Source organism: Podarcis filfolensis (assembly GCF_964270895.1).
Source record: "Podarcis filfolensis genome assembly, chromosome: 18".
NCBI classification, from domain to species: domain Eukaryota; kingdom Metazoa; phylum Chordata; class Lepidosauria; order Squamata; family Lacertidae; genus Podarcis; species Podarcis filfolensis.
In genome coordinates this window covers 9,389,831-9,406,126 of record NC_139622.1, presented here as the reverse complement: position 1 = coordinate 9,406,126, position 16,296 = coordinate 9,389,831, and the positions used below count along the sequence as shown (strand labels likewise).

General features: G+C 52.0%; 1 protein-coding gene across 2 annotated transcripts in view; it reads right to left on the bottom strand.

Moving 5' to 3' along the window:
- Positions 1–2,141: 2,141 nt before the first annotated feature.
- STK11 (serine/threonine kinase 11) overlaps positions 2,142–16,296 on the bottom strand; it is a 57,414-nt gene continuing 43,259 nt past the window's right edge. The window contains exons 8-10 of one of the 2 annotated variants that reach the window (XM_083594723.1): positions 14,453–14,655; positions 5,380–5,618; positions 2,142–3,144 (exon numbers count right to left, since the gene is read on the bottom strand). In XM_083594723.1, the coding sequence (XP_083450849.1) occupies positions 5,404–5,618; positions 14,453–14,655 (418 nt within the window). In that variant the 3' untranslated portion in view covers positions 2,142–3,144; positions 5,380–5,403. Of the gene's footprint in view, positions 3,145–5,379; positions 5,619–11,288; positions 12,205–14,452; positions 14,656–16,296 lie in introns of those variants that run through there. The other variant, XM_083594724.1, reaches the window with a different exon arrangement.

Genomic DNA, 16,296 nt, shown 5'->3' with positions numbered 1-16,296 from the left:
CTTAAGTCGTGAACACTGTCAGCCCCAGAGGTTGTATATAGGGCCTGGCGTTATAACTCCCTAGTGTGGCTTTTGCCAACCAGGTGTCCTCTAGGTAAGGGGTAGGCAACCTAAGGGCCGGGGGCCAGATCCGGCCCAATCGCCTTCCAAATCTGGCCTGCGGACGGTTCGGGAATCAGCGTGTTTTTACATGAGTAGAATGTGCCCCTTTATTTCAAATGCATCTCTGGGTTATTTGTGGGGCATAGGAATTCGTTCATTTTTCTTCTTCGAAATATAGTCCGGCCCCCCGCAAGGCCTGAGGGACAGTGGACCGGCCCCCAAATACCGTATTTTTCGCTCTATAAGACGCATCAGACCACAAGATGCACCTAGTTTTTGGAGGAGGAAAACAAGGAAAAAAAAATATTCTGAATCTCAGAAGCCAGAACAGCAAGAGGGATCACTGCGCAGCGAAAGCAGCAATCCCTCTTGCTGTTCTGGCTTCTGGGATACCTGCGCAGCCTGCATTCGCTCCATAAGACACACACACATTTCCCCTTACTTTTTAGGAGGGAAAAAGTGAGTCTTCTAGAGCAAAAAATACGGTAACCCAGAGATGCATTTTAAATAAAAGCACACATTCTACTTATGTAAAAACACCAGGCTGGCCCCACAAATAACCCAGAGATGCATTTTAAATAAAAGGAGACATTCTGCTCATGTAAAAACACGTTGATTCCTGGACTGGCCGCGGGCCGGATTGAGACGGCGATTGGGCCAGATCCGGCCCCAGGGCCTTAAGTTGCCTACCCATGGTGTAAGCGCTTGAGTTTTTAATTGTTTTGCTGCCCTTTCCCATAAGCTCCCATCTCTCCTTCAAGGCATAGACAGGAAGTGACTCTGCAGTGACAGCCCAACCCATGTTGAGCACAGCAGCCCTTACACTGGCCGGCAGCTGCTCTCCGGCGCTTCCGAAAGGATTTCCAGCCCTATCGGGAGATGCCACCCTGGGACTGATCCTGGCAACGTATACATGCAAGATAGGGGCTCCATCGCCAAGCTGGGGCCCTTCCCCAATCAGTCTAGCCTACCTCACAGGGTTGTTGTGAGAATGAAAAAACAGAGGACTGAGGATGCCAGCGGGATAAAAACGCAGCAACAAAATGGAACGCCTGTAATTTCTCACTAAGGGATGTGGGTGGCGCTGTGGGTTAAACTACAGAGCCTAGGACTTGCCGATCAGAAGGTCAGTGGTTCGAATCCCCGCGACGACGGGATGAGCTCCTGTTGGTCGGTCCCTGCTCCTGCCAACCTAGCAGTTCGAAAGCACATCAAAGTGCAAGTAGATAAATAGGTACCGCTCTGGCGGGAAGGTAAACGGCGTTTCCGTGCGCTGCTCTGGTTCGCCAGAAGCGGCATAGTCCTGGTGGCCACATGACCTGGAAGCTGTACGCCGGCTCCCTTGGCCAGTAAAGCGAGATGAGTGCCGCAACCCCAGAGTCGGCCACAACTGGACCTCATGGTCAGGGGTCCCTTTACCTTTTAAAGGAGAAGCACGTACTCCTGGGAGGGGAAAATTGGGCTATACGTGCAAGAAATGGTGACAAACGTGGAGGCGCCAGGGGTCCAGTTGGAGGCAGGAATTTTACCTCCAAATCAGGGAACCACCCCACGTTCTCCCAGGGAGAGGGACCTAAGTGAGTTGGCTGGGGCTCCCTTAATGGAAAAAGCTCTCGCCTCCTTCCCTCTCTGTATCTCAGAGTGTAGGGTGTCCCCCCCAAAGTCCAAGGGGGTCTTTGCCGCATCCCAGAGCTGCATCTACCCAAACGCTCCTATTATGGAAGACCTGGGCATCTCCACGTGCCACTACAGTGGTACCTCTGGTTGCGTACTTAATTCGTTCCGGAGGTCCGTTCTTAACCTGAAACTGTTCTTAACCTGAAGCACCACTTTAGCTAATGGGGCCTCCATGCGATTTCTGTTCTCATCCTGAAGCAAAGTTCTTAACCTGAAGCACTATTTCTGGGTTAGCGGAGTCTGTAACCTGAAGCGTATGTAACCCGAGGTACCACTGTATCTAGCTCAATGTTTTTTTTTCCTTCCAGGGTGGGCTAAATCAGCACCAGCCCCTAAAAAAAACAGACTCAGAAACCCATGGCTCTATTTTGACTTTTTATTTTCTTTTAAAAAAAGAAAAAAAAGGAAAGAAAGAAAAAAAAAGCACTCACTTCCCTTTGCTCCAGCCCTTATAAACAGCATGCAGATTTTTTTATTTTCGTTTTAATAGTGTGGTGATTTTTGCTGACGTTTTAAATACCGGGTTTTCCCCTCCCCATAACGCCCCCTCCCCACTTTCTGAACCTCTCTTCTCCCCCCCCCCCCCGTCTCAATTTTTGCAGGCCGCGATGTTCCCCTCCCCAGCTCTTTCCATTTATTTCAGATACGGTCACAAATGTGGAAGGAAGTTCTCTAAAGATAACTGCAAACATAAACCGCCCTCCCCCCCCTCAAAAAAGAGGGAGGGGGGAAGAGAGGGAGGAGGGGGCCGAAAAGAAAGAAAGAAAGAAGGGGTAGGGGAGGAAAAAAAATATAATATATAATATATATATTATATAACAGTAGTCTACTACATAAAGTGCGTGTCGATGGCTTTCAAAAATTCTAACACGGGGAGGAATGGCGGGAGGGGAGATGTGCCAAGTCCTGGAGGGAACTCGCCTCCCCCATCTCAAAAAGCCCCCCCCCACCAACCAGGAGCAGCCCGCTCCCACTTCAATCCGCCCCCCAACAAGTCGTGGGAATCCGGACGGCCACACAGACAGGATTTCGGGAGGTGAAGCACAGCCAGGCTTTTTCGTCTTCTCAGTCTCAAAAAAGCAGGATTTGCTGAACCGGCGTTGGGTGTCGTCGTCTTCTTCTGCCCCCCTCCCCAAATAAAAGGATTGCGTCTTTTTTTTTTTCTTTACAAAAAGGTGTTTCTCTTCCTGTTTCTTGGCTCTCTATTTTTTGGATCGCAAGCGGGGGTCTACGGGGGGGTCGGCTACCAGGGATGCCGGCGTGGGGAGGGGGCGGGCAAGGGCACGGCCGGGCGGGGGGGGGAGATGCACAGAGAGCCGAGGAGGGGATACGGCGGCCGCCAAGCGCAGTAATTCGGGGCTCTGGCTGCGAAGAGTTTTAAAAAAAGAAAAGGGGGAGGGAGGGAGAGAGAGAGAGAAATCGGACGTCAGAAAAAGTTCTGCGATTTATTGCATACTGCTCTGTTGTGTCACAGTTACCCATGTGCAAAAGAGTGCATAATTTAAAACTTTAAAAACCCCACTACAATTATTATTATTAACAACATCTGCATACAGCCCTTCATTCAATAATAATAATAATTTATTATTTGTACCCAGCCCATTTGGCTGGGTTTCCCCAGCCACTCTGGGTAGCTTCCACAAAGACCAAAAATACACTAAGATGATAAAACGTCTGGGTTGGCCCGTCCAAGCAGAAATGTTTTTAGCAAGCGCCGGAAAATAGTACGAGGCCTGATGTCTGGGGTCTTTAAAGGCAGAAGGTGGAAAACCTTGGCGAGGCTTAGCCAGGGCAGCTGGCCAGGGCAGAGAGGAGTCTTTTTAGCGTTTCTCATGGCTTTCTGGGCCTGCAGAGGAGAGCCACAGAAAACACACCCTGCTAAATTGCAGCAGGTCTACTGGGAATAAGTTCAAAGCTACCTTGGCTAAGAAATAAAAATAAAAACCTCGATCCAGCAGCGCGACGCATCTGCAAAGAAGCCAAATGCAATCTTCAGCTGCGCTAAAGGGAACCGTCGTTTCCAAAGTCCCAGTTTCGCTTCGGCCCCCGAATTAAGGCAGAAAACCTGCGCCCAGTTCTGGGGCGAAGCAAAAGCGGCCGAAGGCAAACTGGAACGTGGGGTGGAGTGGGCGGTTCACGGAAGGGGGGGTCGAGATGGAGAAAGGTTTAGCCTGGAGGGGAAGGAGAGATGGAAACACGACCACTTGCTTGCAAAAAGCAAAAGAGATTTTCTTCTTTTGCTGCTGCAAAGGACTTGATTGAATGAAGGGCCTGGGAGGAAGATTTTGGGCTGAATTATTTGGGGGTTTGCCTTGGCTGGTCCGGCACAGCAAAAGCTTGACAGCCACTTTTTTGGGGGGGCGACACTTGCCTCCAAATCTCTCTATCTTGGAGTTTTTTTGGGGGGGACGACGACACCCCCCTCCTGATACAGATTCAGTTTCGCCTGCATGAGATACTCCATCTTATTTTCCGAAGCTATTTGGAGACTTAGCTGGGAGCGAGGAAGGAGGCGAAAGAAGAAGAACCGGAGAGGGAGGGGAGAGAATGGAGGAACCTGGTTGCGAGCCAAGGAGATAAAAGCTTTTTTTTGGGGGGGGGGGTTGCAAGGAAGAGAAGGCGCCACCGGCTAAGTGCATTACTTCGGTGAGGCCAGGCGGGGGTGGGCAGATCACAGATGAATAATTTTCTCTTCTTTCTTCCTGGGCTGAGCTTATGAATCAGGAGAGCTGGGCGAAAACAGCCGGGGAGGGATTTTGTTATTATTATTTTGTTCGGGGTGGGGAGACAGAGAGAGAAGGAGGGATTCGGGGTTTTCTGCAGAGCTGGGAAAGGGAGGGATATACGTCAAGTCAGATGAAAGCCGGATGCACGAGCTGATCGCGTCTGCCCCGCTCCGCGATCCCTGCTCGCTTAAGCTCAGAGGCACAATACATGCATTAAAAAAAACCAAACCCCTGCCTTGGTTAGTACGTAAGAGTCGGAAGCTTCCTCTTATTTTTTTTTTAGGGGGGGGGGAATTAAAACACCCCAGAAAGGATGCTAGCGAGTCTAGATGGCCCTGAATTGCATGAGAAACACCTTGTAGCAGTGAGTTCCTCTGGTTAACTTGATACTGCCCGGACACTGAGGTCCAGCGCTGAGGGCCTTCTGGTGGTTCCCTCGCTACGAGTTCCAGGGAACCAGGCAGAGGGCCTTCTCAGTGGTGGCGCCCGCCCTGTGGAACGCCCTCCCACCAGATGTCAAAGAGAAAAATAACTACCAAACTTTTAGAAGACATCTGAAGGCAGCCCTGTTTAGGGAAGCTTTTAATGTTGAATAGGTTATTGTGTTTTAGTGTTCTGTTGGAAGCTGCCCAGAGTGGCTGGGGAGGGCGGGGTATAAATAATAATAATAATAATTATTATTATTATTCCCGCTTTATACGATTCTACGAGTCAAATCACTGACCCCCGTTGCTCAGCACTGCCAAAAGTGACTGGCAAGGGCTCTCCTGGAGACTAAAGCTGGGGCCTTCTGCATGCAAAGCAAGCGGCTCTAACCACTGGGCGGCACCAACTTTCCGGAAAAAGAGAGGAAGGCGAAGAGGAAGGCACAGACCTGCGGTGGGCGATGCTCAAGCCGTCACTGCTGCTTGCAGGTGGACAGCTTCCGAATCTTGCTGCTGGCCGAAGAGGAGGCTTTGCGCGAAGGGTTGGACGAGGCGCTGGCCCTCCGCTCGGCCTTCGTCTTCCCGCCGATCTGGGCTGGTTCCGTCCCGTTCATGCAGACCGGCTTGGGGAGCCCCCGGCTGCAGCGGCTCTGCCCGTTCTGTCTCGCTTCCTCGTCAGGCACCTGTCCTGGAAGGCAAACCCACGGGAACACGGAAAAAACAAAAGAAAAAAGGAGGTACAGGGGAGGTCTGTGCCACGGGGCATGCGCAGAGGGCCGACGAAAGCATCTAAATCTCAAACTTGGGAACTTCCTGGGAAATGGTTTATAAATGAACTGGAGAAAACGCTCAAAATAACTTTTAATTTAAAAAACAAACAAGCCAGAAGCGTGGTTTTTTTTTTTAGGGAAAATTGGTTTAGAGTAGGGTAAAGGCAAACTGGGCCCTCCAGATGTTTTGGGACTACAACTCCCATCGTCCTTTTGGTAACTCTATAGCAGGCATAGGCAAACTCGGCCCTCCAGATGTTTTGGGACTACAACTCCCATCGTCCTTTTGGTAACTCTATAGCAGGCATAGGCAAACTCGGCCCTCCAGATGTTTTGGGACCACAACTCCCATCATCCCTGGCCACTGGTCGAGGTAGTGTGCGCATTGCTCTGCCCCAATCCGACCCTACAAAGTAGGTTTTGGCTGCGAGGCACAGCGAGCGGGAGGATTCGAACTCGAATCTGCTCCCAGGCAAATCCGGGACGCTGCCAGCACCGGCGCCAGAGCTGGGTCTTCTCAACTACCGCTGTGATAGGAATTTTATGATCTTAGATATATGGTAATGTTCATAAGTGTACCAACCAAGCACGTACATAGATCAACACAGGAAGGCCAACCTGGAACCATTTTGATTGCTAAACTGAGCCAATGTTTTCTCTGCAAGGTCAAAGTGGGAAACCTCCCCATTGTCTTTTCCTTCACAAATCCTGTCTTAAGGGTATGTCTGTGTTTGAATAGGGTTTGAGCCTGTGACCTGGCCCAGGAACTAAGTATACATCATTACAAAAGACTGGCCAGGCTCCCCAGGCAATCCAATGAAGTAACCTGCCAGACAGGAGATAAACAACAACAGGAGAAAAACAATATTCAAATTTCTGTGATGTAGGTGTGATGTATCTGAGGGGTGGTCTTGGGTTACACCCCTTCTGTGATGTATGTATGATGTATCTGGGGGTGGTCTTGATTTAAAAGGTAAAGGTACCCCTGCCCGTTCGGGCCAGTCTTGCCAGACTCTAGGGTTGTGCGCTCATCTCACTCTATAGGCCGGGAGCCAGCGCTGTCCGCAGACACTTCCGGGTCACGTGGCCAGCGTGACAAGCTGCATCTGGCGAGCCAGCGCAGCACACGGAACGCCGTTTACCTTCCCGCTAGTAAGCGGTCCCTATTTATCTACTTGCACCCGGGGGTGCTTTCGAACTGCTAGGTTGGCAGGCGCTGGGACCGAGCGACGGGAGCGCACCCCGCCGCGGGGATTCGAACCGCCGACCTTTTGATCGGCAAGTCCTAGGCGCTGAGGCTTTTACCCACAGTGCCACCCGCATCTTGATTTACAGGGGGGCAATTTCAAAAGTCTTTATAAGGCCTTGCACACCATTTTTCTGGGTTCCTCCTCCTTTCCTGCGGGTGAGGGGAGCACCCTGTTGCAACGGATCAATAAAGATCAAGCTTACTAGCTGCTTTGCTTCTCAATATTCTCTGGTTGGCCTCTGTTATCTTCTCCTACCAATAGGGAACCTATGTAAGGACACTATATGGGCTCTTGGATACCCCATAAGGGAAAAGGGCAAATTTTTGTTTACAACACTGCCCGGGAACGCCATGCCAGGGGAAAAAAAAACAAACCACGAAGAGTGCAAGCGATTTGCTTTCCCGCAAGCAAGCGTAAAAAAAAATATAAATGAGGCAGAGCGACAATTGCTTAGCTCAGCTACGGGGGCGGGTGGGAGGGAAGGAGGACGTCAATCGTGCCTTCGGCTAACAATGCCCTCTGCGATCGCGTCTGCTGCTCTTGCACTCGCTCCCCCCGCCGCTGCCGGTGCCTCCCGGCAGATCCTGCCAAGGTAATTTTCACGCAGAGGAGCGGTGGCTTTTTCAAGCCAGATGACTCAGCCGGAGCCAGGAGAAGGGGCGACTGCAGATTGCTTTTTCGCCCAAGGACGCAGATTCCCGTCACAGCACCCACGGGGGCCCCCGGGGAGACGTAAGTCGCCACCGTAAAGGACTTACGCACGACCCAAAGCGTGTCGTCCTTTATCCCTGGGGAGTGCCAGGACCCCTCCCTCCAAAAAAAGAACACGCCGTTGCCTAAGACCTTTGCAAAAGGGGTTGCTTCAAAGACCCATTGCATGGATCCCCAGAGGTGGCGTTCAGCTCAGCTCTGCTCACGAGTAGCACCACATTCATCCCCATTTATTTATTTCAATTTGATGTGCTGCTATATCTTTTCTTTTCGGGTGGCGCTGTGGGTTAAACCGCAGAGCCTAGGACTTGCCGATCAGAAGGTCAGTGGTTCGAATCCCCGCAATGACGGGGTGAGCTCCCGTTGCTCGGTCCCTGCTCCTGCTAACCGAGCAGTTCAAAAGCACATCAAAGTGCAAGTAGATAAATAGGTACCACTCTGGCGAGAAGGTAAACGGCGTTTCCGTGCGCTGCTCTGGTTCGCCAGAAGCGGCTTAGTCATGCTGGCCACATGACCCGGAAGCTGTACGCCGGCTCCCTCGGCCAATAAAGCGAGATGAGCGCCGCAACCCCAGAGCTGGTCACAACTGGACCTAATGGTCAGGGGTCCCTTTACCTTTACCTGGCCTTTGCAGGACAGTGGGGGGGGGGGAGCAGAAGTGTGGCACAATGGTTAGAGCGTTGGGCCATGAGCTGGCTGACCAGGGTTCAAAACCCCAATCCACCCTGAAGCTTGCTGGGTGATTTTTGGGCCAGTTGCTGTCTTTTAGCCTAAGCTACCTCGCAGGGGTGCTGCAAGGATGGAACAGGGAGGTCAGTGGAAGGTAGAGGTGGAATGCAAATGTTAACAAATAAAAACAAAATAAAACAATCAAGCAAAAAGACACCAGCTGCCCTTGAACCGAGTCAGTGGATCATTCTTATAAGAGCACCTCTTTCAGAAATCAGCACCGGGGTTTTGGGTTTTCCTCTTCCCTCCCTGTCCCCTTTCCCTTGCGTGTCGTGGAGGGTTTTGGTTTTCTCCCCTCCTTCTTCTAACGCAGTCGTCCTGCGGAGATAGCAACTGCCTCGCTTTGTTTGCAAGCTGCTCCCGAAGCCATTTGGGCAGGGTGCACAAAGGCAATTAACAAAGAAACGAACAGAAACAAAGGCCCCCCCCTCGCCATTGCTGCAGAACCTGACGACACCCTGCCTTTCTATTCATATAGGAAGATATCCACAAAAGGGTTTCTAGAGAGAGTGGCAAACCCCTTTGGGTTCTTAACCATGGGGTTCCCAGAAATGGGAGGAGAGGGTGGGGTTTTTTTGGGGGGGGAGCAGAAGAGAGAGAGGAGGGGGGGGACCTCTACTTTCCTAGCCATGTAAAGAATAGTGTGTTGAGGATTTTATATCTATATATGCAAGTACATTCAGCCAAGCAACATCAATTTTTAAGTGTTTCAGCAGGGAAGGAGGGAGCTGAGGAAGGGGGGGGGAATGCAAAGCAGCCACCCCCCCAAAGCACCTTCTTCTGATCAATGGGAAACTTAATGAGTTTCCCTCCCCGCAATGTAAGCCAGCTCCTGCCTCCGCAAGTGACTCACTCGCCTGGTTTTCTCTTCTCCCTCCGCTGCCACCTCTGCCTGCAGCTTAGCTGGTGTTCTCAAACGCTGCAGGAGTCGCCATCCCGAAAAAGTTTTTTTTTTTCTGGCGCTCTCTTAACACAGCACCCCGAACCCTACGCAAAAAGGGGACCCCTCTGCTGCGCCAAGTCTCTCTCTCTCTCCCCCCTGCCGCAGAACCTGACGACACCCTGCATTTCTATTCATATAGGAAGATATCCACAAAAGGGTTTCTGGAGAGAGTGGCAAAACTGCCACTTTCACCCACAGGGGTCCCCCGTCGGTTGGGGGGCTTCCCGAATCTGCAACCATGCGGCGCCGTTCAGGCACGCAGCCTCACGGCAGCTGCTTCAAGCAAAGTCCCTGACTCCCAAGTTGCTAGACCTCATGACTTTGGAAAGTAGGACACCCCGAGGGGCCGGAAGGGAACCGGTCCCCGTAGCTCGCGTAGCTGCGGAGATGGCGAGGGCTATTTCAATACAGCGCTACCCTGGCTCACGTGTTTATTTCTTAAAAGCCGTTCCACGGGCGACAGCAAGCGAGCCGGTGTCCCTCGCAACTGATTTGCTCGACGGCTACTCTGCCCAAGCAGGTATCTCGGGTGGGAAAAGCCAATGGGATGTGAGATTAAAACCTCCGCCGATTCCATCTTAGTGCAGAGGTCAAAGAGTTTGTATTCTTCTTCTCCTCAACCCCCCCAAACCCTGGCTGCGTGCTTTAGATCTAATTTAAGGAATTCTGCCCAAGTGGGTGAAATCTTGGTGCTCCCCCCGCCAAGCTTTTATTTGTAGTGTGGTAGGAGAAGAAAATAGGGACACGGGTGGCGCTGTGGGTTAAACCACAGAGCCTAGGACTTGCCGATCAGAAGGTCGGCGGTTCAAATCCCCGCAATGACGGGGTGAGCTCCCGTTGCTCGGTCCCTTCTCCTGCCAACCTAGCAGTTCGAAAGCACGTCAAAGTGCAAGTAGATAAATAGGTACTGCTCCGGCGGGAAGGTAAACGGCGTTTCCGTGTGCTGCTCTGGTTCGCCAGAAGCGGCTTAGTCATCCTGGCCACATGACCCGGAAGCTGTACGCCGGCTCCCTTGGCCAGTAAAGCGAGATGAGCGCCACAACCCCAGAGTCAGCCACGACTGGACCTAATGGTCAGGGGTCCCTTTACTCTTTACCTTTAGGAGAAGAAATGTATTTAGCATTAAGGCTGGGAGTGTGTACCCAATTCTAACCGAACTTAGCCTCCTGGATGTATACTGTGCTTCTGACCACGGAGGCAGAGAGCAGCTGTCCTGGCTACGGATTCTGCTCCTCGGATTTGTGCGATCTTCTTTTAGAGCCATCCAAGGCGGTGGCCCATGGCTGCCCCCTGTGGCAGGGAGTTCCACAGTTGAACGCTTCAAATATCTTAAGGGCTGTCACATGGAAGAGGGAGCGTGCTTGTTTTCTCCTGCTCTGGATGGTAGGACTCGAATTCGTGGCTTCAGAGTGACAAGAAAGGAGAGGTTGGGTGGCCATCTGCCATGGATGCTTTAGCCGAGATTCCTGCATTGCAGGGGGCTGGACTAGATGACCCTCGGGTCCCTTTTTCTTTTTCTATGAACTCTGCACTGTGCAAATGACATTTTCTTTAGTCTGTGCTGAACGGCCCCCGAGTTCCATTATTACGAGAGAGAAACCCGCCTCCCTGTCGACTTTCTCCACCGCAGGCACAATCTTACCTTTTCTTCTAACCTGTCAGGGAGCTTTGCACTGCCTTCTCTGACTGTCAGACCCAGCCAGAGGTTTTTGCTCCACTCGCAAATGTTCTTTCCACTGGGCCACAAAATATTTGGGAACTTGGGATTATTTTCCACCCGTTCTGAGCTGGAGTTTTAAATAGTGGTGTGTGTTTTTTATGTCTTCCGACCGTTCGGGAAGATCATATAAAACTCAGGGGATATTCTTCAGCAGATAACCAATCCTGCCGTAAGCCGAACTGCAAAGCTTCTAAAGCGAAGAGTCGGACTGAAAACGTTTTTTTAAAAGGGAGAATTTCAAAATGCAACAAAGCTTTTTATTTCACTCTTCAAACCGAAGGTCGCGGAAGGCGGGAAAGAACAGCTTTTCTCCGGAAAAGAAAACCTTTTAAAAGCAACAACAATAACAATAAATCTGGATAAAAGGGAGTGGGGGCGGCAGAACTTTTTAAGAGTTCCCCAGGGGTGGGTGGGTGTGCCAAGGAGGGGAAAAGCCAACCCACCACATTGTCAAGAACGCCGACTGACAACTCTCCGGGATGCGGCTGATTTGATGGGCGGCAGATAACGGCAGCGATTAACGCCGCAGCGATGATGATCCGCCGCCGGTGCCCACAGAGGGGGCCGACACAGCGCAGAGAGGCGGGCGTTGGCGTTTTGTGCCAGCATGGCCAGAGGTTTCGGGCTAGGACTGCCAGCATGGCCAAAGGGAGCCATAGAGGCCTGAAACATCAGAAGGGTGCTGGCAGGGCACGGCACAGGAGGGGAACTGGGGCTCTGGGTGGGTGGAGAACATGGAAACTGTGACCGGGGAACACCAGGAAGGGGCCCTGGCACGGAACTGCAGCGCTGAGAAGTGCCGCCAAGAACGTACATTAACTTTCCAAGAAGGCAAGGAACTGGCAAGGTGACCGGCCGCGATCTGGGCATTTTGGAGGGGCACCTATTGTTTAAAAGTGGCTCTTTCCCCAACAACCTCCCACCCACCCATTCCCGGTTCGAGGCCAGGGACTGGTCCTAGCTGGTGGAAAAGCAAGCCGCCTTGTTGTCTTCCTCTTTCGCCTGAGCTCTCTTGCCATCTAAGCTAAGCCTCCTTCCTTCCTCTGAGCTGGTGGCAGCGGCGGTGGAATCTCCTTCCCCGAAGAGGAGTGCAAAATATCCTTCCTGATCTGCGCTCTCGTCCTCTCTAAGCCCTGCCTCGCTGTCGTCACCTGAGGAAAACGCAACACGGGAGCCGTCAGGAAGGGTGGGACACGCGCGCGGCAGGCAACCCAAGTCGGAAGTGTAGATTTCAGCGACTTGCAAAGGAGCAAATCAAATGAAAGCAATCGAAATAGCTGAACGCGACAGATGCTTCAAGTCGTCCCCCCAAATCCAGCTGAAAAGGCAACTTTCATTTGCTCATTGCAAAGGGTCTGTAAATTTTGATAACAAACCTGGTTTGCAAAGGGCAGTTGAGTAATTTCGACTGCAACTGCAGCTGCTAGTTGCATGATTACTCCAAACCTTGGAGACACAAACCACCTCCTTCCAGCTGATTTCAGGGACACAACGAAGGTGAGTACCGTATTTTTCGCTCTATAGGACGCACTTTTCCCCTTCCAAAAATTAAGGGGAAATGTGTGTGCGTCTTATGGAGCGAATGCAGGCCCCTTAGCTTCAGCGATAGCAACGCGAAGCCTCCGAAGCGCAGAGGGAGAGCTCCCCCCGCGCTCCGGAGGCTTCGCGTTGCTTTCGCTGAAGCCGCCTGAAGCCCCCGAAGCGCAGCGCGAACTCCCACTGCTGAGCTCCGAAGGCTTGCGGATAGCTGCCTGAAGCCTGGAGAGCAAGAGGGGTCGGTGCACACCAATCCCTCTTGCTCTCCAGGCTTCGCTTCGCTGGAGAGGCGCTGCACAGTTTTCCCTCTCTGCGCAGCGCCCCTTCAGCAAAGCGGGAGGAGAAATGGAAGGGGCTCCGTTTCTCCTGCTGCTTCACTGAAGGGGCGCTGAGCAGAGAGGGGGATAATTTTTTTTCCTGTTCTCCCCCTCCTATGGTCCAGTGCATCCTATACAGCGAAAAATACGGTAATTTCTCCTCCCCTGCCCCCCCAGAACATCTGTAGGGAAGCCGTTCCCCTGGTTAGGAACTCCACTGCCATCTGCACAATATTATGATTGCTGTTATTTTAATTCGTACGCCGCCCAACATCGGTAGACCCCGGGGGTGCTCCGCAACACAAAATCGCAATATAAAAAATGCAAAATGCATAGCAAAGAACGAAGCAAGCTATCTTAACAACATAGCCAAGAACTCAAACTGAGCTCTTCTTAGCTTGTAGATCATCCCTCCCTGGACGCCAGTGCTGGATTTATGCATAAGCTAAACAAGCCCCCAAAAATGTAAAGGAAAAAAACACCTGGATGTAGATTTCCAAAATATGATAAAAAACAAATGAAATAAAACCTACATGCAGTAACAGTGTTTTGTGTTGTGTAGGCTCCTAGGACGTAAGTCATGGGCCCCGCCTGCTAGCCTGCTCCCTAAAAAATCCCAGGTTTGCTCCTTTCTATATATAGGGTGCCTACATTCTGCATGGACTAGTTGCATGGCCACATGGGCAAATGGCTTCAGATATCTGTTAGGTCCATCAATTGCCATATAGCATACATTCCACACACACAAAAAGCGACAATTTGTGGCTGACAAAGGACAACTGGACATAGAAAGGGCCCCATTACCTTCAGTAGCTGAGGGCCTCATCAAACCTAAATCTGGCCCTGACCCAAACTGGTGCCAAATGTCTTGCTCTGCTTTCCTTCGGACCCCGCCTTTGAGGCCAAGAGGGGGGTCTTGTCATCTGGGCAGCCCAAGACCTCCGGACACACGGCCCAGGCTTGCACCCCGGGGAAGTGCCTTTGATGCTGTAAATGCATCAATTTGGCTTCACCCGCAGAGACGCTCTCCATTGTCCCTTGAGACGGACGGGTGTTGACAACAATTAGCGCCTTCAGTAGCTTAAAGGTAAAGGGACCCCTGACCATTAGGTCCAGTCGCAGACGACTCTGGGGTTGCGGCGCTCATCTCGCTTTATTGCCCGAGGGAGCCGGCGTACAGCTTCCGGGTCATGTGGCCAGCAGGACTAAGCCGCTTCTGGCGAACCAGAGCCGCGCACGGAAACGCCGTTTACCTTCCTGCCGGAGTGGTACCTATCGATCTACTTGCGCTTTGACGTGCTTTCGAACTGCTAGGTGGGCAGGAGCAGGGACCGAGCAACGGGAGCTCACCCCGTCATTGCGGGGATTCGAACCGCCGACCTTCTGATCGGCAAGTCCTAGGCTCTGGTGTTTAACCCACAGCGCCACCCGTGTCCCTCTTCAGTAGCTTAGGGCCTCATCAAACCTAAATCCAGCCCTGCTGTAAACTTGGCTGGGCCTCCAAGGCCAACGGCAACCATTCCCTGCCGCCTCCCGGCTCCCTTACCTGGCACGGTGAAGTCCTGAGTGTAGATGATCTCGTCCTCCAAGTAGTCATCTTTCAAGTCGTCGTCGTCCTCCTCTTCGTTGTAGCCGTGCAGGTCTTCCAGGTAAGGAACCACCGTCATACTCCGCCATCGGTCCTTCGTCTCCGGGCTGGGCGGGATGGGGACCAGAGGGTCGGCCTGCGCGTGCTTTTTCCGAAACCAGCTGCAGGAAAGGAGGGGAGGGAAGCGAGTGGAGACAGTGGGTCCTCGGGGACAGGAGGACTCACAGAGGAACCCCAGGGGTCATCCAGTCCAACCCTCTGCAATGCAGGAATCTCAAGCAAAGACAGCCACCCAACCTCTGCTTCAAAACCGCCAAGGAAGGAGAGTCCAGCACCTTCCACTGTCAACACCAGGAAGAGCTTTCAGACAGAGTCGGAAGCTCCTTCCGTGTAACTCAAAGCCATGGGTTCGAGTCCTGTCCTCCGGAGCAAGAGGAGAAAACAAGATTTATCAGCTCCTTTAAAACGAGGCTGCATTTTAAAATTGCATTTTAACCTGTATTTTAAACTGGTTTTCTTTTCTTTCCCCCCTATTATGTTTTTACTGTGATTTTATTGGTGTTAGCCGCCTCTGGTCAAGGAGGGCGGGGTATAAATAAAATTTAACAACAATATTAACAATATTATTCCCTCTTCCATGGGACAGCCCCTCAGATATTGCAGGCATTTCCAAAGGCCTAATTTAATCTGGCCGCTTTGGCAGTAAAATCCCCCAAAAAGCTCAACAACTTTGGTTGGCCGTCATACATGTTCACATCAAACCTGGCCCTTTTTGAAAAAAAGTTTGGGCACCCCTGAGATATTGGAAGAAGGCTCTCCTATCTCCTCTTTTCCAGGCTAAGCATACCCAGCTCCTTCAACCGCTCCTCATCAGGCTTGGTCCCCAGACCCTTAATCTTCTGGGTTGCCCCCCTCTGCACACCTTCCAGCCTGCCAACATCCGTCTCACAAAGACAGCGCTGAACTAAATGGACCGCTGATCTGACCCAGGTCCTGCCCTCGGGAGCCGGAGGAAACAACCTTGCTGCATCTTCCGTGAGACAGCCTTGGAAGACGGCTCTCATTGGGTCCATCTGGATTTAGTGGTCGGTCTCTGGGCGAATCTTAGAACTGCAGGGCTGGAAGGGACCCCAGGGGTCATCTGGCCCAACCCCCTACGATCGAGGGAACTTTTGCCCAACGTGGGGCTCTAACCCACGACCCGGAGATTAAGAGCTATTCCTGGGCAAGGAAGCTTTTCCAACCTGGCGGGTTGGGGGCACATTTCCTTACGGGCAATCTTCCAAGGGCCACGTGGCAGTGGCGCGGGGGCCAGGGGCAATTCTTTAAAGATGGGCGGAGCCATATTTGCGAATCTTGCCTTTGCGGTTAAATTAAAAGCCGCATGAGGTCATCCCTAGGCACACAAAGAGCTCTCCGTCCAAGCTAATGAGAGGACATTTTTCCAGGTCGAGAACCTGCGCCAGCCAGGCGGGAGCCCTCAAGGAAGGGGTGGAGCACAGCCAGCGAAAGGTGTGCATTTTAGAATCATAGAATTGTAGAGCTGGAAGGGACCCCATGGGTCATCTAGTCCAACCCCCTACAATGCAGGATTTATTTTTTTCCGCCCAACGTGGGGCTCAAACTCCCAACCCTGAGATTAAGAATCTCGTGCCCTACTGGCTGAGCCACCCCATGAACCCAACAGCAAGGGCTAGCCCTCTCCTTCTAGACTGGGGACGGAGAGTGGCCGCCGGAACCACATAACGCCGGTTCTGAGAGATCTGCATTGGATCCCAGTACGTTTCCAAGCACAATTCAAA